This window comes from Chiloscyllium punctatum, chromosome 9, assembly GCF_047496795.1.
Source record: "Chiloscyllium punctatum isolate Juve2018m chromosome 9, sChiPun1.3, whole genome shotgun sequence".
Lineage (NCBI taxonomy): Eukaryota > Metazoa > Chordata > Chondrichthyes > Orectolobiformes > Hemiscylliidae > Chiloscyllium > Chiloscyllium punctatum.
Genome location: NC_092747.1, coordinates 16,129,149 through 16,152,854, shown reverse-complemented (window position 1 = coordinate 16,152,854; position 23,706 = coordinate 16,129,149). Strand labels below are relative to the sequence as shown.

General features: G+C 42.2%; 1 protein-coding gene across 2 annotated transcripts in view; it reads right to left on the bottom strand.

The window, feature by feature from the left end:
• Positions 1 to 16,479: 16,479 nt before the first annotated feature.
• Positions 16,480 to 23,706, bottom strand: part of asmtl (acetylserotonin O-methyltransferase-like) — a 54,999-nt gene continuing 47,772 nt past the window's right edge. For both annotated transcript variants that reach the window (XM_072576915.1, XM_072576916.1), the window contains 2 exons: positions 21,172 to 21,294; positions 16,480 to 16,941 (listed from right to left, as the gene is read on the bottom strand). In XM_072576915.1, the coding sequence (XP_072433016.1) occupies positions 16,727 to 16,941; positions 21,172 to 21,294 (338 nt within the window). In that variant the 3' untranslated portion in view covers positions 16,480 to 16,726. The remainder of the gene's footprint in view (positions 16,942 to 21,171; positions 21,295 to 23,706) is intronic.

The window sequence follows — 23,706 nt, the reverse complement described above, 5'->3', positions numbered from 1 at the left end:
GGGATGTTCCCTCCCAGTCGGGGAACACTTTAACGATTAGGGACATTTGGCCTCGGATCTTTGGGTGACCATCCTCCAAGATGGACTTCAGGATATACAACAACACAGAGCAGCCAAGCAGAGGCTGATAATGAAGTTCAGTACTCGTGGGGATAGCCTCAACCAGGATCTTGGATTCATGTCACACTGCAGGTGACCCCATTACACTATATACTCTCACACACACACACACTCTTACATATTCACATAGTCACACAGACCCTCTCTCATAAACATGCTGTCTCTCAGATACACACACATACACCGTCTGAGAGGTGCACACATGCAAACACATACTCACTCTCTCTTTCTTTCTCTTTCTCCCCTTCACATACGTACACATACATATTAGTCTATGAGGTGAATTTGCATTTGCAGATTTGTAATTGCAGATACATTCTATTTTGTTCAAAAAACACACAATCTGCAGGCAGTCAATGCTGGCAGTCAGTCCATATAACATTTTATAAATTCTTACTTTGGAAATAGAACCAGTCTGACTCAAGATTGGGATACAGGCAGACTCTAACCCCATACCCTTAATACATTGTCTGAGCACCTCTTTTTATAAAACCTTACGTTATCTCGAGAATGTGATTTGAAAGAAGTTCTTGCATTACATATTAATGAATCAAAAGCTGAAACCCATTCTAAAAGATGAAAGACTTAATAGCAACCTAGGCTTGTTCAATATATCATATCAGTTGTATGCATGACACTGTGATCTTTTGCTATAAATTCTGTGTCTTATGATATTGCTCCTCAGCTCCTGTTGAAGGAGCAGCACTCCGAAAGCTAGTGCTTCCAACTAAACCTGTTGGACTATAACCTAGTTTTAAATAACATCCATGGAGCGAGATACAGAGTTAAAGTTTTGAGTTCAGTGACCCTTCAAGACCTGAACATTATCCAGGCTTGAGCTGACACGTGACAATTAACATTTGTCCACACAAGTGCCAGGACCTTCTCCAGTAAAAATGAAACTAACTCCCTCCCCTTGACATCCATGGACTTAACATCAAATAGTCCCCCATTATCAATATCCTGGGGAATACCATTGATCAAAAACTCAACTGTATCAATCATATAATTCATTGGCTAGAAGTGCAGGTCAGAGGTAAGGAATCTTGCAGTGAGTAACTCAGCTCCTGACTCTCCAAATCCTGTCCACAATGCACAAGTACAAGTTAAGAGTATAATGGAATTCTCTCCACTTGCCTGGATAGGTGGAGGTCTAATAACATTCAAGAAACTTGACACCATATAGGAGAAAGCAGCCCATTTGATTGACACCACATCCACAAGCATTACTCCGTCAATCAATGTCTCTCAGTAGTAGCGGTGTGCACTATCTACAAGATGCGCTGCAGAAAGTCACCAAAGATCTTGAGACAGCACCTTCCAAACTCCTGACCACTTCAATCTAAGGACAGGGGTAGCAGATACATGAGAACACTATCACCTGCAAGTTCCGCTCTAAGCCACTTACCATCCTGACTTGGGAATTATATTACTGTTCATTCACAGTTGCAGGGTTGAATTCATGAAATTCCCTTCCTTAGGGCATCTTGAGTCTACATACAGCACATGGACTGCAGCAGTTCAAGATACTAGCTCACCACTAACTTCTCAAGGGCAGCTAGGAACGGACAATAAGTGTTGGCCCAGACAGCAAAACTCATTTCCCATAAATGAACATATAAAAAAAACATTGGGTTATTAATACAGACCACTGGTGCATTATCTCCAATACCACAGCCACTGCCACAAGATACATCTTCCACAAAGTGTCAGCCCTGATTTTTCAGCATCACTTCTAACCTCTTCAAGAAAGGTATTGCTGTTGCTCCAGGATGACAGGTATAAGTCTAACCTTTCCAGCGCAACTGAATTTCTATGTTCTTGAGAGCAGGGTCCACATAAACCAATTTCTCTGATTCTAGCACTGAAACCTTGTGGAATCCAAACTGTCTAATTCAGCTGTCTTCTCTTTGAGTACTCTAGCGGGCAGAGTATAAAACTTCCAACTTTTTGGAATTATTCCAGGTATCTCTGGGAATTAAAGGTCAATCCCCTGGACAATGCATTAGATACCGCAGCACATTCCAAAATTGACAGCAACAGTCAACAACCAGCTCCCATATGAAGGCCCTATAAACAGGATAACCACAGTAAACAAAATGTCTTTAGGCATAGATGTGTAAGAAGACTCAAACAGCCTGCTGATAATTGTAATTTTGAGTCTAATTTTAAGTCTATTCTACTGAAAAGTTTACGAAATTTATGTAGCTCACAAGTCATCCTCAGATTAAATCCATGCCATTTCCCATGGCTATCTCAATACCTGTATACCTAAGGGTCAATAACATGCAACACCCATTTGACTGTTCGGTTACTTTAAGAATTAAAACTGATGGGAGTTTTTGCTCAAAATATGTGGTTTGCTGTCTCCCATCTGTTAACTGACCTTTCCATTATCCATTGTTGTAAATGAGTTTGTGGTCATTTACCAAAGTTTGCTGGACTCTGAGGTGGTTCCAGCAGCTTGGAAAACAGTCATTGTGATGCCACAGTTTAAAAAATGAGTTAGACTAAAGGCTTAACTTCTGTAGTAGGAAAAATGCTTGAACCTATCATTAAGGAAGAAATATTGAGACATCTGGATTGACACGGCTTGGGTTCATGAAAGACAGCCTGCTGATAATTGCAATTGAAAGACAGATCATGCTTAACTAATTTACTAGAATTCTTTGAGTACGTTACGAGTGCAATGGACAACGGGGAACTGGTAGATGAGGCGCATCTGGATTTCCACAAGGTATTTGACATGGTGCCACACAAATGGCTGCTGCATAAGATAAAGCATTATGGGTATTGCATTGGAACTGATACAGGAATGTTTAACTAACAGAAAGCAGTGTGGGGATAAATGGGTGCTTTTCTGCTTGGAGATCAGAGGGTAGTGGTGTGCCTCAGGGATCAGTTCTGGGACCACAATCGCTTAGAATTTATACAGATGATTTGGAGTTGGGGACCAAGTTTTCAGATGACACTAAGATGACTGGTAGAGCAAAGTGTGCAAATGGCATTGAAAGTTTGCAGAGGGATATAAATAGGTTAAGTGAGTGGGTGAGTCTGACAGATGGAGTACAATGTTGGTAAATGTGAGGTAATCTATTTTGGTAGGAATAACAGCAAACTGGACTATTATTTAAATGGAGAAAAACTGCAGCATGCTGCTGTGCAGGGGGACCTGGGTGTCCTTGTTCATGAATCACAAAAAGTGGATTTGCAAGTGTAGCAGGCAATTAAGAAGACAAATGGATTATTGTCCTTCATTGCTCCAGGGATGGAGTTGAAAAACAGGGAGGTTAAGCTGAAACTGTACAGGGTGCTGGTGAGGCCACACTTGGAGTACTGTGTGCAGTCTTGGTCTCCTTACTTGAGAAAGGGTGTACTGGGACTGGAGGGGGTGCAGAGGAGATTCATTCGGTTGATTCTATCGTGGAGAAGTTTGGCTTATGAAGAAGGATTGAGTAGACTGGGACTATACTCATTGGAAGTTGGAAGAATGAGGGAGGGATCCAATAGAAACATATAAAATTATGACGAGAATAGATAATATTGAAGCAGGGAAGTTGTTTCCACTGGGGGCTGAAACTAGAACTAGGGCAGAGCCTCAAAGTAAGGGGGAGCAGATTTAGGGCTGAGTTAAGGAGGAATGTCTTCACCCAAAGTGTTGTGAATATGTTGAATTCCATGCCCAGTGAAGCAACTGAGGCTACCTTATTGAATGTTTTTAAGGCAAAATACATTTTTGAACAATGAAGGAATTAAGAGTTATGGTGAGAGGATGGGTAAGTGGAGCTGAGTCCACAACAAGATCAGTCATGATCTTACTGAATGGAGGAGCAGGCTTGAGGGGCCAGATAGCCTACTTCTGCTCCTAATTCTTATGTTCGTATGTTCTTATGTAAATCAGTTAGCTGGTGCTCTGAAGTGGTCATCCATTTCATGTTTGGTTTTAAGACTTCACGAAAGTGGTGGGGTGAAATGTCTAAACTAAAAGTTATCAACCATTTTCTCAAAGACACTTAGGTGTGCTAATGATCTCATAGTATCATCTTACGCTTTGAATTATTTTTGAATAAATTTATTACATTCCCACATTCTTTTTATTCCAATATTAATCTCTTTATTCACTCTTAGGGTTCTGGGTTTTCACTTCCAAACAGAAAATAAGATGGTCAGGGCAGCTTTCCCCTGACAGTTCTTTGTCACCTTGGCCCAGATTTTCTGATGGCCAGATATTTATTTCTGATGGAAGTCACACGTTGGAACCCTGAGGACTCCCCATCATAACTGACTCCAAACAAATTGCCTGGAATATTGAAGATTCTGCTGGGCAACTCTGCTTAGACTTAGAATCCTCCAAAGGTCCTAAATCTGATATTTCAGAGAGTTCTTCAGAGGTTAAGTGAATAGTTAACCGGGAAACATTAGGTTATTCAATATCTCATCTAGCTTCTGACTAATATTTATCTGACCCTCAACTTACCTCATACACCCCCAATGACATCATCCCAAGACTCCTAGCAGCCCCGAGACCCTGATCTGACACCTCCTCCTCCTCTTCCTGAGATGACTCATACTTGACCCAATGCCACGTGTACCAATAGGTGTAATATACTCTCGCTTTGACCATGACACAACACCAACTCCTCTACCATCAGACTGACCCGCTCCAAACTGCCCTCCCATGCGGACCCAAACACTACTATCTACCCAACAAACTCCATGCAACCCACCCAACTTGCACTTGATATCTCCCACACGCACCCAGATACACTAAGCTGTCTATTACTCACCTGCCAATTCCCTCTTACTCTGGCATCCTCTACCAGCCTGGCACATTCCATACTTGGCACCTTACAGCCTGGCACCATACCTGCCCAGCACCATTGTCTCACTGTCACCTTATGCACGTACTGTTGGACTGCAGCTGTCAATGAGGCTGTATGTGATTCTGGGGTGTCTAAATTCCAGAATATACTAGTTGAATGCTGTGAAAAAGGAGGCACGTGATTTGCCTTCCGCTGACACATTTACTCTACAACTAGAAGCACACCCCAGCATTTCTGAAGGATCCCTGACCAAGATCTCTGATCAAAAATGCAGAGCTACACTGTTGCATAAAAAAGCAGTTGAGAGACAATTTGCCACTCCTCAGAAAACCAGGCTTTTTATTTCCTGGTTTTAATGTGAGCCAGATGTGAAGATAACCAGCAAAAATCAATTTTAACTCCAGAATTTAAAGCAACCTCGCAAATGCGAAATTTCATGGATTCTGGAGGATTTTTTTTTCAAATTTTATAACGTACCCAGTTTTGTCTTTACAAAATGCAAATATTTTTTACTTCCTGTGGCAGAATATTCAAAACTCTAAAACTGCAAAAGAATTTTCCTTCAGTCATCCTGCTCACATTCTTCGTGACAGCTTTGAATGGAAAATTATCTCAGTACTGATTATTCCATTGGACAATATAGACTTTTCCTATTGATGGCAATCAGTTGCATTCAAATAGTGCCTTAAAGATTGTGAAACATCCCAAGGTACTTCAGAGGAGTATTATGAAGCAAATATTGGCACAGAGTTACAAATAAAATTAAGACAAGTGATCAAAAGACAGTTCTAGGATGTCTTAATTGAGGAGAGGATTGTTTCTTATCAATGACCTGGGGTTTATCATTGACCAGAAATGGAACTGGACGAGCTATATACATGCAACTAAATTTGTGACCATGTAATGACCATCTCCAAGAAGATTGAAGCTAACCATCACGCCTTGATATTTAAAGGTATTACTGTCACTGAATCCCCCACTATCAACATCCTGGGAGTTACCATTGACCAGAAACTGAACTGAACTAATCAAATAAGTACATTGGTTACATGAACAAGTCAGAGGTTAGACATCCCTCCCCTCCTGACTCCCCAAAGCTTGTTCACCATCCAGAAGGTAGAACTAACCTTAAATTGAGGGGCGATAAATATAGGACAGATGTCAGAGGAAGTTTTTTTACTCAGAGAGTAGTAGGGGCGTGGAATGCCCTGCCCGCAACATTAGTAGACTCGCTAAATTTAAGGGCATTTAAATGGTCATTGGATAAATATATGGATGAAAATGGAATAGTCCAGGATAGATAGGCATCAGATTGGTTCCACAGGTTGGCACAACATCGAGGGACGAAGGGCCTGTACTGTGTTGTAATGTTCTATGTTCTAAGTTAGGAGTACAATGGAATAGTCCATTGTTGGAGAATGGAATGGGTGCAAGTCTAATAATAGTTTAGAAGTTCGATACCAACCAAGACAAGTCAGCCTGTATTACTGACACCCTGCTCATAACATTAGACATCTATTCCCTCCACCTGCAGCACATAAAGGCGACACCATCTGCAAGGTACAATTCCTCAATATTCCTTCAACAGAACCTGCCAAACCTGTTTTTTCTACCATTTAGAAACACAAGGACAGCAGCTGTATGGGCAGACTGCCAGCTAAATGCTCTTCCTCAAACCACCCAGCATCCTCACATGGAACCACATCACTGTTCCTTCACTGCCATGGGGTCAACATTCATGAACTCTTTCTTTAACAGCCCTGTGGGTGTATGTGCACCACAAGGACTGCAGCAGTTCAAGAACATAGCTCACCATCAGCTTCTCAAAGACAATTAGGGGTGGTGATAAATGCGGGCTGAGCCACTCATTCCATGAATGACCTAAAAAGTAAAAGAGAGAGGTTGAGGGGTTTTGTCCCGAGCTAAAGGCTCTGAAAGTCTGGTTACCAATGATGAAGTGATAAAATGGGGCTGTTTGATTGATTCATAGATTCATCAGGATGCCCAGGTCAAACTGCTTAGTAACAATTAAACTAAGTTTACCATCAAAAGTTAAGGCTAAGCACCACAGAGAACGCTGGAGAAACTCAGCAGGTCTAATAGCATCTCTGGAGTTGGAAATAGAGTTCATGTTTTGAGTCTGACATGACTTTTCTTCAGAATTTCCTTTGCTAAACTTTCCCAGCATTCTCTGTGTTTGTTTCTAATTTCCAACAACTGCAGCGCTTTGCTTTTCCAAGGCTAATGATCAGCATGCTCCAACTGGTTCAGTTTGTTCGCAGGACACTAACTCATGATGACAGAGGGTCACAGTGATAACTCAGTTTACTTCTGATACACATCTCCAAATTCATTAGCTCGCAAGCTGAGCTGAGGTTCCAGGTCTCTGGTCAGGCACGAGCACCTGATTGAGTGGAATCATCGGCCAAAGGGACGACAGAGGACCCTGATGCCCAACGACCAGTGGTACCGTTGGATGGGCAACAGGAGCTATGGACCCACATGCCCCAGGCCCATTGCTCCACTGCAGACGTAGCAGCCGCAACTATGGATGCGGTGGAGGCCTGAGAGCCAGGAGACAGTCACAGAGAGCCCGGAGACAGTCACAGAGAGCCCGGAGACAGTCACAGAGAGCCCAGAGACAGTCACAGAAAGCCCGGAGACAGTCACAGAGAGCGCAGAGACAGTCACAGAGAGCCCGGACACAGTCACAGAGAGCCCGGAGACAGTCACAGAGAGCCCGGAGACAGTCACAGAGAGCCCGGAGACAGTCACAGAGAGCCCAGAGACCATTATAGAGAGCCCGGAGACCATTATAGAGAGCCCGGAGACAGTCACAGAGAGCCCAGAGACAGTCACAGAGAGCCCAGAGACCATTATATAGAGCCCGGAGACAGTCACAGAGAGCCCAGAGACAGTCACAGAGAGCCCAGAGACCATTATAGAGAGCCCGGAGACAGTTACAGAGAGCCCAGAGACAGTCACAGAGAGCCCGGAGACAGTCACAGAGAGCCCGGAGACAGTCACAGAGAGCCCGGAGACAGTCACAGAGAGCCCGGAGACAGTCACAGAGAGCCCAGAGACCATTATATAGAGCCCGGAGACAGTCACAGAGAGCCCAGAGACAGTCACAGAGAGCCCGGAGACAGTCACAGAGAGCCCAGAGACAGTCACAGAGAGCCCGGAGACAGTCACAGAGAGCGCGGAGACAGTCACAGAGAGCCCGGAGACAGTCACAGAGAGCCCGGAGACAGTCACAGAGAGCCCGGAGACAGTCACAGAGAGCCCGGAGACAGTCACAGAGAGCCCGGAGACAGTCACAGAGAGCCCGGAGACAGTCACAGAGAGCCCAGAGACCATTATATAGAGCCCGGAGACAGTCACAGAGAGCCCGGAGAGTCACAGAGAGCCCGGAGACAGTCACAGAGAGCCCAGAGACAGTCACAGAGAGCCCAGAGACAGTCACAGAGAGCCCGGAGACCATTATAGAGAGCCCGGAGACAGTCACAGAGAGCCCAGAGACAGTCACAGAGAGCCCGGAGACAGTCACAGAGAGCCCAGAGACAGTCACAGAGAGCGCAGAGACAGTCACAGAGAGCCCGGAGACAGTCACAGAGAGCCCGGAGACAGTCACAGAGAGCCTGGAATGCAGAGTCACATTTGTTTTCCACATGACTGTTTGAAAATCCAGCTGTGTAATGGATGAAACAGAATAAAAAAATTACAAAAGAGATTGGTTTAGGAAATGGATTCTTTTCCGTGGAACTGCCTGCAGGGAATGGACTGAAAAAGAAGAATAAAGAACACTTAAACCCCAACAACAGAATTCAGTGGAAAAAGATTTCCCCCATTTTGCTTGTCTATAGTGCGCAGACAATTCCTAGTTCTGATGACAGCTTAGACACAGGTCACCCATACTCAACTTCAAAGGGCAGACAATGCAGAGTAGATTATCAGAGGCGAATGGTTGGAGAGAGCAAGATTCAAGCTAAGCTGCTCAAGAGTTGCATAACAGAATATTTGAGAGAATTAAAATAGAAATGAAAATGTCAGTGGATCTGAAGCAATACTAGCACTATAAGTCAAGGTTTTGAATACAAAAAAAATTCAGCAAAAATTCACTTTGATAACACCTGCCTTAGATTAGATTCCTTACAGTGTGGAAACTGGCCCTTCGGCCCAACAAGTCCACACCGACCCTCTGAAGAGCAACCCACCCAGACCCATTCCACTACATTTACTCTTTCACCTAACACTATGGGGCAAATTAGCATGGTCAATCCACCCTGACCTGCACATCTTTGGACTGTGGGAGAAAACCGGAGCACCCATAGGAAACCCATGCGGACACGGGGAGAATGTGCAAACTCCACACAGACGGTTTCCCGAGCCGGGAACTGAAGCCGGGTCTCTGGCGCTGTGAGGCAGCAGTGCTAACCATTGTGCCCTTAGTGTAACCTCGCAGGGTGAAGACATGTTGCCACAGTAGCATGGCTACTCCAAATATGCTGTCAATCCCATGACCTTGTTTTTTGAAAAATGAGGAATGCTTAACAAATAGGTGGAGATTAGAGAAATAAAAACATGCCTTGCTGCATTTACAGCAGCATTTCTGTCAAGCCCTCACTGGATTCGGATTACCGTCTTACCAGAAGGTTTCAGAAGCTTATCATCCCTCGGGACGTAATTAAATTCCCACATTACAAATCCATCGCTTTCCCATACAAGAGCTTCTTTAGAAAGATGTTGACATGCTAGAAGCTCATGTTTCTTTTTGCAAAGTGCCAGTCATAAATGCTAAAAAAGAAACAGTTTGATTCCAGTAAGTATTCCACTCGAGGGTAAGTTGTTAAATAATGCATAATATATACGTGCCAAATGGTGTGCAGTTTGTACTTGTCACTCCACCAGCTCCCAACTACACTTTTTTTTTGATGTTATCATAACTCACTTTGCCAAGTGCTGACCTGATGCTGTACAACATATTTATAAACCAAGTTTCAAGAAAACCATCTGCAACTTATCTGACACCTTCACATTTTTCTCCACCTGAGACTTTGGCATGGTGTATCTTTGGAAGTTCATATTTTATAGAGCACTCTATTTCTGTATTTGTTGACATGACTTTACAAACAGAAAATGCTGGAAATATTCAGTAGCTTTGCAGCTCTTCACAAATACAGGTCATTCTGCTATAACGTCCACTTCCTCAACGCAAATTTGCTGTAATGCGATTGACGAATTGGGGACGGTATTGTAAAGTGCGAAATTTTAGAATGTGTGTTGGCTGTGATGCGATTCCAGCATCAACACCTAAAGAGCAATTGTTCTGTAACACAGGTTTGCACAAGAACACAACCATCGCATTATAGAAGAACCGACTGCAAAAAAAAGTGTTTAATCCATGATGGTATTGACTTTGTGACCGCAGTTGACCCTGTCGCTCTGAAGCTAAGTCAGCATGTTTGAGGACGGTCAATATTTGCTGCCACTTCCTGTACTCTGATAAGTTTGGAAATACTTTTGTAAAGGATATTTCTTGGGAGGGATTCAATGTGTTGAGGGAAAGGAATTCATTTCTAGTCAACAACTGCCTGGGCCATTAAGGATGGGTAATAAGTGCTGACATCCCATGAATACATTGGAAAAGGCTTAACAGTGGGATATACCTGGCACAATGTAAACACCTGGATGTTGAAATATTAACTTTGGCATGGAGTGAAAGAATCACAGAATCCTTACAGTGTGGAAGCAGGCCATTCAGTCTTTCCGGTCCACACCAATCCTCTGAAGATCATCCCTGTGACCTTGCATTTCCCATGGCTAACCCACCTAGCCTGAACATCCCTGGACACTATGGATAACTTGGCATGATCCATCCCCCTAACCTGCACACCTTTGAACTGTGGGAAGAAACCAGAGCACCTGGAGGAAACCCACACAGACACGGGGAGAATGTGCAAAATCCACACAAACAGTCACTGGAGGGTGGAATCAAACCTGGGTGCCTGGTGCTGTGGGGCAGCAGTGCTAACCACTGAGCCACTGTGCTGCCCAAAGCTGAGGTGTTCCTGAACAGAAGGGAAGAAAAGCTGGTATGTGTCAAAGTACCAGATACTTTCTAGTTGTACTCTGGAATGAACTGTCTGATTGCTTCCCTTACAGTGGAACAGAAAATTCAGATGTAGGAATCACAAGTAATAGGTTAAATAAACAGCAGCAGGTACTGGTGTGGGTGATGGTTTCACTTTGTGAAAGAAACACAATGGAATCCAGAGAGAAATGTGGAACATAGAACAGTACAGCACAAGAACGAGCCCTTCAGCCCATGATGTGGTGCAGAACATGACGCCAAATGAAACTAACCCCTTCCGCCTGCCCTTGGTCCATATCACTCCATTTCTTGCATTTTCATGGGTTTATCTAGAAGTTCTGTAAATGCCCCTATTGGATCTGCCTCCACTACCATCCCTGGCAGCATGTGCCACAACTCCTATCACTCAGTGTAAAAAAACTTGCCCCTCATGTCTCCTTTGAACTTTCTCCTCTCATCTTAAATACATACCCCTTAGTATTAGACATTTCAACTCAAGGAAAAAGACTGTCAACCCTATCTATGTATCTCATAACTTTATAGATTTCAAACAAGTCTCCCCTCAGCTTCCGCCACTCCAGAGAAAACAACTGGAGGCAACATCCTGATCAACCTCTTCAGCCCTCTCTCCAAAGCCTTTACATCCTTACTGTAATGTGGCGACCAGAATTGAACACAATACTCTAAGTGCGGCCTAATCAAAGTCTTAAAGCTGCAACATGACATCCTGACTCTTGTACTCAATTCCCTGACCAATCTTTACTACTTTCTTTACTACCCTATCTACTTGCTAGGCCACTTTCAGGTCACTCTGAACTTGAACCCCAAGATCTCTCTGTACGTCAATGCTGTTCAGAGTCCTGCCATTAACTTCATATTTTTCCTTAATACTTTGATCTCCTGAAGTGCAGCACCTCACACTTACCCGAAGTAACTTCCATCTGCCGAGTACCATATTAATCTTTTTAAATGTTATTTTATCTTGCAATGTCAGCAGTATTGGCAACATTAGCATCTGTTGCTCACCCTGAAGTGTCTTTGAATTGACTCTTTCGCTCGGCCATTTCAGGAGACAGTTAATCATCAATGTTATAGCTGCTGATCTGGGACTCACACATCAACCCAGACAAAGTAAAAATGATGAATTTCCTGCACTAAAAGACTTGAAATCGCTGAAGGTCAGTCTGGAATCCACATTATAAAAGGGATGTGATTGCACTGGAAAGGGCGCAGAGGAGATTAACCAGGATGTTGCCTCGCCTGGAGAATACCAGTCATGAAGAAAGATTGGATAAACTGGGGTTGTCTTCCTTAGAGCAGAGGAGATTGAGAACGGACATGATTGAGATGGATAAAATTATGAGGAGCAGAGAGAGAGTATATAGGAGGAACTGTTCCCCTTTCAAAGAAGGATCAATGTCTGAGGCATAGATTTAAGGCAAGGGGCAGAAGATTTAGAGATTTAAACCCAGAGAGTGGTGAGAAACTGGAACTGACTGTGTGCAAGGGTGGTGGAGGCAGAAACCCTCACAATATTAAAGTAGTTAGATGTGCAATGGTGATGTCTAGGTGTACAAGCACACAGACCAAGTGCTGGAAAGTGAGAGTTGAAAAGTTAGGTGGATGTTTTTGAGACACGACAGATCAAAGGGCTGTGTTGTACACCTGAAAGACTTAGTCACCTGGGGGTTTCAAAAAGAATAGTTTGAAGAGTTTCTCCAAACTTCATCTCTCACCCACTCAAGGGAAACCCCCTGAAATTCATTCCCCTCTTCCCTCCCTATATTAGCTCAGCTGAAATTCCAACTTTTGTAAGTGCTGCATGGAGTCAATTAAAACTCATCAGCTTTACTCTTGCAAAATATTTCATCCAATATTAGATAGGAAAATGACATTGAATCGTTCATAATTGGTAGAACACAGAACAGTACAGTACAGGAACAGGTTCACTGGCCCATCATGTCGGTGCTGACCATGATGCCGTTCAAATAAGGCTTTACAATATTAGTGAAAAGTAAGGCTGACTTAGACTTATACATGTATTCATAAAGTGTCTTGCCAAATGACTCCCAAATGTTTTAAAGCATGTTAAAGTGCAGTCACTGTTGTAATGTAGGAAATACAAATGCCCAGTTTTCCCACAACTAGCTCTCAAAATCTAAATTTGCTTGTGGGATAAATATTGGCCATAAGTATTGGTCTTTATTGTGGGATAGATGCTGAGGAACTCCGCTGCTCTCCTTGAAAGTCATACCTTGGGACTTTTACACACCTTGATTCGACAGTGCCTCGGTACAATGGAGGATTTGAGTTATGAGGAGAGGCTGGATAGACTGGGTCATTTTTCACTGACGTATGCGAGGTTGAGAAGTGACCATATAGAGGTTTATAAAATCATGAGGGGCTTGAAAAGGTGAATGGCAAGTGGCTTTTCCCGAGGGTGGGGGATTTCAAGACCAGGGAGCATAGTTTTAAAGGAAGGGGAAATTTAAAAAAGATTATTTTTTTTACACGGAGAGTGTTTCCTGTGTGGAATGAACTTCCAGAGGATGTGGTGAATGCGGGTACAGTTACAACATTTAAAAGACACTTAGATAAATACACGAAGAAGAAATGTTTGGAGGGATATGGACCAAGCGCAGGCAGGTGGTACTAGTTCAGTTTGGGATTATGGTCGGCGTGGACTGGTTGAGACAAAAGGGTCTGATTCTGTGCTGTTTGACTCCATGACCAAACAGTGTTGTAATTGCTATCACGAAAATGCTCTCCCACTATCACCTCAAGCCCATCTGGCTTCATTCCCAAGAATTCAGTGTAGAAATGCAGCGTCACATATTGGACTTTTTACATTCTGATATAAAAAGCATGCCTGAATACATTTCAAGAAATCTTCCTCCTCTAAACCCTTTAACACACCGAGTATCGGAAAAAATGTTGGGCGAGGTGAAATCCCCTAATATTTTTATACACACTTCAGTGAATTGTCTACATCTCTGTTTCTCTATTGCTCGTGTTTGGGGTCTATACTATTCTCACAGCAGGGCGACTGCCCCCTGCTCCTAAGCTCTGTCCACAAAGTTTCACTTGAAAAACCTTCCAAGATATTGTCTCCCTTTACAGCAGTAAATTATTCCTTAATTAATAATTCAACACAATCACATATTTTGCACGTTTTTCTGTCCAGCCTGAAGATGCTATACTTGGGAACGTTCAGGTGCCAGTCAGTCCTGTCCCTCCTTTTCTCCAGTCCCAATTGGGTCCTCTCCTAAACTCCTGAACTCAACGTCAATGATTGTGTCAGTGTTGCTTCCTACTTGCATTCCGAACTTCTAAAATTAGTCAACTGTACTTCCAATTTCCATCCTTCTCTCAACTTCACCTGATCCATTTCGGACTCTTCCCTTCTCCAACTGCCATGCCTCAATTTCTAGGGAAACGGTCGACTAATATTCATTGCACGGTCACCGACTCTGTCACCTTGAAAACACTTCCCCACAGAGCCAGCTTTTTGGAAGGATTCAACACCTCCATTCTATCCGCCATCATTATTCATACGATGCTACCTTCCACAATGGTGTTTCCAACATGCATTCATTCTTTTGTCTTCAACCAACAGTTCTCAGGGAAAAAGAACAGGAAATGACATCACCGGAAATGATGTCACTGACCCAAGGAAACCTAAACACATAAATAAAAAGTGGGCCATACCACCAGTGCTTCATCTAGAGGCTCAATGATGATGTTACCTAATATGGTGACAAAACATCTGAAAATGAACCTTCTAGCTCAGTGAGTAAACCTATATCCAGCACCTCAACCTGAGCTACAAATCTGCTCAAAACTCGCTAACTATTCTTTGTGCTTCTTCACTACAACCATTATCACTCAGTTATATAGCACAGAAACAGACCCTTTGGTCCAACACGTCCGTGCCGATCAGACATCCCAATCAGACTGAGCTCCATTTGGCAGCATTTGGTCCATATCCCTCTAGACCCTTCCTAGATGCCTTTTAGATGTTATAATTCAACCCATCTCCTCTGGCAGCTTGTTCCATAGACACATTGCCCTCAGCATGAAAAAGGTGCCCCTCAGGTGCTTTTAAAATCATGCTACTCTCACCTTAAACTGATGCCTTCTAGTTTTGGACTCCCCCGTCCTACGAACAACACTTTGGCTATTCACCCTACGTATGCCTCTCATCATTTTATAAACTTCTAGAAAGTCACCCCTCAGCCTCACTCTATAACTCCAACCCTCCAGTCCCATCAACATCCTTGTCAATCTTTTATGTTTAACAACATCCTTCCTATAGAAGTGTGAGAGAATTGTGCACAGTATTCTTAAGTGGCCTCACCAATGTACGCTAAAGCGCAACATGACATCCCAACTCATAAGCCAATGCACTGACCAATAAAGGCAAGCATGCCAAACACCACCTTCACTATTCCTGCCTACCTGCAACACCACTTTCACAAAACTATGCACCTGCACCCCTAGGTCTCCTTGTTTGGCAACACTCCCCAGGACTTCACCAAAACTGTATAGGTTCTGCCCTAGTTTGCCTTACCTAAATGCAACACCCCACATTTATCTCAGTTTGCCTTTTGTTTCGTAACACATTTATATATAATATCCTTCTCCATGACACCTTAGTATTTAATCACTCCCTCCTGCGAACCTCTCCATAAAGTTCCCTTTATAAATTAATTTATTCATGGGATGGGTTTTTACAACAATTGACTACGGTTTCATTGTCTTTTTAGGTTAGATTTTAACTCTAAACTTGAACCAAATAAAGTCTACACATCTGCCAAGGTGGGATTCAAATCCGCATCAGTTTATTTTTATTTCATTTGTGGGACATGGTGTTACTGGCTGGCCAGCAGTTATTGCCTGTGCTTAGTTGCCCTTGAGGTGATGCTGGTGAACTGCCTTCTCGAATCACCACAATGCACAGACTGGAGGCTGACCCACTATTCCAAGATTTTGATTCCGTGACAGGGGAGGATTGCTAGACCAGTGACGCTAGCATTATGCCACCACCTTTTGTTGCATTTGCCCAATCCTTTCACTAAACCATTAATACAATTACCACCTCTCTTCGTTCCCGAAGAAGTCACATTGGACATGAAATATTAACACTATTGCTTTCTCCAAACATGCTATTAAGGCTGCTTGCTCTAGCACTTCCTGTTTTGATACCAACTCGAAGAAACTGTCCACCTGTAACGATAGGGCTGGAGTTGCTGTATAGTGCCACACCCAAAGGAAAGCATTTCCCATCAAGAAGCATTCCACCTTCGCAATCTCAACATTATTTACACTCTTCAAACACTTTCTGATGCAGAGGCAAGTGAGCAAACAAGGCAGTCAACTTAATGCTAAAATCAAAAATGAAGAACTCCGTGCAACTCAAGGTGACAGTAATTATTTATACATATTAATACATAGTTTCCTCAATTTTCATATAGCATTCAAATTGCATACAATTTAAAATCTATATTTATAAACATGAACCTATCATTTTAACATTAAAGTTCATTTACAGAAACTACAATGTTAATAACAAACATCACTGTCCATCTTCATTAGTGGAAATGCACGTCTATATATGTATATCAACCAATTAATTTTGCCCCTCATTTGAAAAAGGATCAATGTCTATTGGAAAATTGCAGGGAGAAAATTACTGCTTAATACACAAAATGGCATCCAGAAATGGTTCAGTGTGCTTCATTTGTATATTTATAAAGCCATGGTTATGCAGGAGGTTCCTGCACTGTGACTCACTCCTTTCTCTTCTGTTGCTCTGCACCAACGTGCTGAGGGCCTGCAGCACTGCTCGACTGGACTTGGTCTTCTGGTCATACAGCACAAGCTCAAGCAGTAGAAGACCACATCCTAAAAAAAAACCAGAACAACTTAACTCAACAGTTAAACTTACAGAACTATTTGATCAATCAGAAAACTTTCAGAACACTTTAACCAACAAAAACAAAATCACATTGCAACACGTGAAGAAAATAATTTCACACGCAAAGATACTTTAAAATGTATGAGCAATAAACAGAATGAGAACAGAATAATGTAATGATTTTCCAATGAATGAGATGTACAGGAAAAAGACAAAATAGTTAAAGTAGGTGAAAATGAAGAAGATGGCAGTACAGTGGCAGCTAGTAATCTAGATCAGTGTTTCTCAACCTTCCCATATTCAACGCCCCCTTCTTATCCTCGAAATCATGCAACATCCCCAAATCACCAAAGTATGTTTTTGCACATATAACTGCAATATACTGCAGTGCTGAAAAGGGAAAACGTTTGTGAAATATGTTTTATATACAACAAAAAATAAATGTTATCATTCGTGTTATGAAACTATCCATCTGCACAAAACAATGTCCTTCAAGGTCACGGCAGTCTTCCAAGTGATTGGTAAGCTCTCTACAAAGTCGTTCAGTGCCCCCTTGCTGCCCCCTTTAAATTCAATGCCCACTGAAGGAATGCAAATGCCCCTCAGTGGGCACTTCTACCCCCACTGAGAAACACTGATCTAGATAGTCAATCAAATGCTCTGGAGACATGGCTCCAAAATTTAACTCGACATTGAAGTTAAATTCAGTTAATACAATCTGGAATTGAAAACTGGCCTCAGTAGTGGTAACCATTTACTATTGTTACTTGCCCTTTACGGAAGGAAGTCTGCCATTTTTATCCAGGTTGTGCTAATGGCGATCTGCTGCAATGTGGGTAACTTGTAACTACCCTTTGAAATAGACTAGCAAGCCATTAATTCCAAGGGCAATTAGGGATGGGCAACAAATGCTGACAATGCCAGCAATGGCCATGTAACATCAGAGAATAAAGAATCTGGTTAAAAATGTGGCTGTTCGGTAAAGTCAGAGAGACAGAGATTAAGGAATGATTTAAGGAATATTCAGGGTATGAAATTACCAAGGCAAACAATTAAAATAGTACGTGTAAGTATAAGTGGGGCGGCATGGTGGCTCAGTGGTTAGCACTGCTGCCTCACAGCACCCAGGGTCCCAGGTTCAATTCCAGCCTCGGGTGACTGTCTGTGTGGACTGTGCACATTCTCCCCGTGTCCGCGTGGTGCTCCGGTTTCATCCCACAGTCCAAAGATGCGCAGGTCAGGTGAATTGGCCATGGTAAATTGCCCATAATGTTAGGTGCATTAGTCAGAGGAAAATCGGTCTGGGTTGGTTACTCTTTGGAGGGTCGGTGTGGACTGGTTGGGCCAAAGGACCTGTTTCCACACTGTAGGGAATCTAATCTATGATGCCAGAAGTGAGTCCATAAATGCTTTCCTAGAATCTCTACAGTGTAGAATTGGCCATTCAGCCCAACCGACTCTCCAAAGAGCATTCCACCCAGATTCCCTTCCCTACCCCATCCCTGTAACCTTGCATTACCCATGGTTAATTTCCCACCTAACCTACACATCCCTGGACACTATGGAAAATTTAACATGGTCAATCTGCACATCTTTGGACTGTGGGAGGAAGCCCGCACAGACATGGGGAGAACTTGCAAATTGCACACAGACAGTTGACTGAAGCTGGAATTGAATGCTATGAGGCAGCAGTGCTAACCATTAAGCCACCCTTGTAGGAGATGGAGCAGGTAGGCAGAACCCAGACAGTATGTACTTCAGAGGAGATTCAATTATCTGGTAAATCTTTCCATGCTGTGCAAAAGGATTGTACATAATGTCACTTTAAAAAGAAAACGTTTCTACAATATACCACCAGTTTGAACCAACTTTAAAATATAATTTTTGTCCTGGATTTGGAATGCAATGACTGAATTCATTACAAGAACATGTCAATGAATCATTTCATTGTTCAGAATAAAATATAACTTTTGTCCTGGATTTGGAATGCAATGACTGAATTCATTACAAGAACATGTCAATGGATCATTTCTTTGTTCAGAATTTGAGTATTGCTAAAATAAGACATGTTGTCAAAATATTTCATCGTGTACTCATCAGAACATTTCAAAAAATACAAATTCAAGAGAAGAAAAAACAGAATTTACAGTGAAAGGGAGGAAAATGATAATTGGCTGGCTCTGATTGGTTGAGGCATTTCCATGGCGAATGTACTCATTAATGCCGACTAACAGTTAACAGCCAGGCTTTGATTAAACTTTAAATCAAGCAGTTTGACTGTGACTAGGCAGAGCATTGCCCGATTAAATGAGACAGCGAATGTCTGACATCTATCCTGTGGAGCATAACTATTGGTTTTCCACCTGAATTTGGATTATTACAAAATGTCTTGTTGAGAATAAGATGAAAAGGTTCAGCAAAATGTGCTTATGTATAGAGTCTGCAATGACTCAAATCTCTGTCTTCAATAATTGAAAGCAAGTTCAATTTCCCGCAAAGTGGTAGATCTGTGAATGAACAGGGATGGAGGTGAGGTAAGGTATGGTAGCATAGCAGTTAATTCATTAGACAATGAATCTTGTGCTTTGGGCTAATGATTTGGAGAAAGGTTCAAATCCAACCATGGTAGCTGAAGAATTTAAATTTGGTTAATAAAGCTGAAATTTAAAAAAAACTCCTGTCCACACTGTTGACACCAAAACTACAACTGTTTGACAAATGTTTGTCTGGCTTAGACATAACAGTCAACAATCTCTTTCTTTGCCGCAGAGACTATGAATAAGAACTAATTATAAACAAGCTGACCTTCACTAAAATAAAAGCAGGAGCTACTCGTTAAAAAAAAAGTACATCATAAGCAGCGGGAATATTTGCAAAACAAAGGACTTTGGTTAATAGGAAAACCCAACTGGCTGAGTTCATTTTCTTTAGAACATAGACGAATGGGGAGGGGGGGGGCAGTTTAATAAGGGGTACTTACAATAATGAGGGCCATTTACAGAGTAGAAAGGAACAAGAGTTTCAATAACTGGGAACACAATTTAAAAGTGAATGGGAAAAAGATCCGATGGGAGCTTCAGAGAAAATACTTCCATTGTGTGGGTGTCAGGAATTCACTAGCTGAGTGAATAGCAGAGACAGAAAATCTAATTACATTTGATATTTTAAAATAAAACTTTGGAATTAGAGTGCTGCAATTTACAGAGCTATGAATTAAGAATAGAGAAATGCGATTTGAGTGGACGGCACAAGCATGATGAACTGAATGGTCTCCCTTTTGTGCCAGATTTTATACATTTTATTTTTCAGTACTCTCAAAACAACATTCAATGGTCTTACTTTTTCCAAAATAAGACCTCCTTTTACTTTATGAAGCATGTACACACTTTGAATTCCAACCTTGGCGCTGCAACAAGATACTTTGGACAGTATATCGTAAACTGAAACTGACTAACTTTTAATCAGGGAATGCTACTGTGTAGAAAAAAGGCCATTCAACCCATCATATTTATGTTGGCTGTTTCCATGATGCAGATCAGCTAGCTCTCCTCCTCCACTGTTTTCCCAGTTGTCCCTGAATATTTTTCGTTTCAAATATAGATCCACTTTTCAGTTGAAAACCACAAGTGACTCTGCGCTCACCAAGCTGTCAGGCAATACATTCCAGATCCGAATCATTTGCTAAGTTTTTCCTCATTTTCTTGCTGAATCTTAGCTGACTCATTTTAAATGAGTGTCCTCAGCAACAACAGTGAAGTACCCCCACGACAGAATGGTGCATGGTTCAGAAGAGAATGAGGGCCAGCGGTGTGCTCCCTGTGTCTGCAGCCTGTTGCTCTAGGTGGTAAAGATGGCATTGTCAAAGAACCCTTGGCAAGGGGTCCGTAAGAGACATTGAAGTATTCAATCAGCCATGAAGAGAGGCTCGACAGGCTGAATGTCCTACTCCTTCGCCTGTTCTTAAGTTGCGGCAATGCAGATGGCTTGCACTGCAGCCAGTGTGCCAGTGGTGCTGCGAATAAAGGGGCTCTAATCAACTTCACTGACGGAAAAATAAAAGGATAACTGGGAAGGTGCAAGGGTCAGCTCACTTGATACCCTTACTGCCAACTGCTTTATAAAACATTCAAATGTAGGCAGAGTATTTTCTCAAGAGGATGGAAGAATAAAAACAAAAAACTATGCTGTAGAGGATATACACTGGAGGATTCTATTACCTGGCTTGCACTTCTCAGAGAGTTTACTTAAGATGAGGTCAAATTCGTCTTCATTCCAGTAATGTAGAATATTTGAGAGAATGTAAAGATCTGCCTCTGGCAGATCATCTTTGAAGATGTCTCCTTTAAATAAACAGAACAAACTGGGTCAGCCAAAATATTACTTGGCCTGTCCGGTATTTCCAGCAGCTGCCGTTGTTACTTCAGAATTCCAACGTTCACAGTATCATGTTTTTGTTTTATATTGAAATAAATTTTACTATGCAAACCTAGAACTCACTGTCCCCTGACCTAGGGGGAAAAATCTAACAAATGACCGAGGATACCTGTTAGTCTTTGCAATATCACAGGTTTGGCAGCAGAGTTACTGTATATACTCAAGTAATAGTTGAACTTTTTCGACTACTTTTTAAGGTTAAATTCATGGGGTTGACTATTACATGGATACTACCTTTGAGGGGCTGAAATTCATGCCTGTCAAAATTCACACCGTACCATTAGCAAAAGCCCAATTGATCTCTAAACAAAAACAGAAATAAAAATGACTTATGGTAATTCTGAAAACCCGGAGTGAAACACAACAGCGAGTGGACTAGAAGACCGGGAGCGATGTGGAACAACCTGAAAGCTAGAGTGGGACGTGACGGCCGGCACACTGACTCATAAACATTAACCTGTTATCTGTAAAGAACTAGAGTTGATTTTATACATGAGATATATGGAAAATTCCAGGTTATTTGGCCAAAAATAAGGGATCGACATTTACATGACAGCCACTATTACTTGAGGATATCATGTAATTTTTTAGATTAGATTAGTCACAGTGTGGAAACAGGCCCTTCGGCCCAACAAGTCCACACTGACCCTCCAAAGAACAACCCATTCCCTTTCATTTACCCCTTCACCTAACACTACGGGCAATTTAGCATGGCCAATTCACCTAACCTACATATTTTTGGACTGTGGGAGGAAACCGGAGCACCCGGAGGAAACCCACGCAGACACGGGGTGAATTAGCAAACTCCACACAGACAGTCGCCTGAGGCGGGAATTGAACCCGGGTCTCTGGCACTGTGAAGCAGCAGTGCTAACCACTGTGCAACCCATTATGACGATTCAATTCCAAAGAGTCTAATTAGACTTGAAATGCCAAGTCTGTTTCCACAGTTACTGAGTTTCTCCAACACAATGTTGTAATTTCACATTTCCAGTATCCATTGCATTTCCCCTTTTGCAGGCCAATTTAATGTCTTACTGGAACTTACAGCTGCAGATGATGTCAAATACTGCAATCTACTTTTTTAAGACCTGGCTTACTACCCATGGCTTTTACTACATGCTCTCAACAAATGTAAGGGCCCTCCCTCTTTTTGTTTAGCACGTCTTCAGAAGCCCTGTTATTAAAGTGTTTTCTTTTTTCACCGGTGCCTGCATTACAAGAAGCCTCTTGCTGCCTTCCCAAGATGAACAGGTACCTGCATTTTCACTTAATGAGCTTGGAGTGAGCCACCCGATTCTATGTTTACAATGAACTGTGACAATTTACACGTTGGCGTGGCCAGCCTTGATACACATGCTTGATAAATGGGTCCTCTGACAAATGAACTCTGTGACTCAGCTGTAGTCTGCTGTTTCTAGATTTAATTCAAAACATAAGGGACAATTATTAACTCATTCTCAAAGTCTTCACTGAAGGAAGAAAATCAAAACTCCCAACATATTGCTGAAGGAATAAAATGAATATATATAAAGTGGATGGATAGGTTCAGACCTCACAGTAGATTTGCTCAGTGTCTTGTACCTTTGGATCTTAGATTGTCACTCAGGAATATCCTCTGGGTGCCAGATTTTAAGCAACAGGTTTACATTAGATGGAAGCAGCATTGACCTTGGATTTGAATCATACACATTGACTTAATGTTTTCCAACCCACTGTGCCGAGCACACTTCAACACAGTGAGGTGCTGGACTCTGACCAGAATTAGTGAAATGGCACACCATAAAGTGAAAACGGTGAGAGATCAACCCAAAACAATGTAAAAGTTTTAAGACTTCATTATTTCTGGTGAGGGATCTGGCCTCTCTACTTTGTCCAGACAGGGTTGGCCAAATCTCTCACTACTCATGTTTATTTGAAAATCTTCTGGTCTCCTGTCAACACTTGTTCCTCAACCACTATTATCAAAAACAGTCAAATGGGTCAGACAGCCAATCAGTTTGCAAGAAAGGAATGTAGGGTTATAAAATTTGGGAGCAGGAATAGGCTATTTGGCCCTTTGAGCCTATTCTGTCACTCAATCAGATCATAGCTGCTCTAGTTATTGTCTCACCACCACTTTCACGTTTGCACCCATAACGCTAGACTCCCCTCCTATCAAATATTTACCTCAGACTTGAATAACTCAATGAGCCAAACTTTGGGGGAGGAATTCCATACTGAGCACGCTCTGGAAAAAAATTTGTCTGCATTTGTTTTCAGAGGGAGAGCTCTGATTTTTGGGCTATGTCCTCTAGTTCTAATGTCCCCATGAGAGA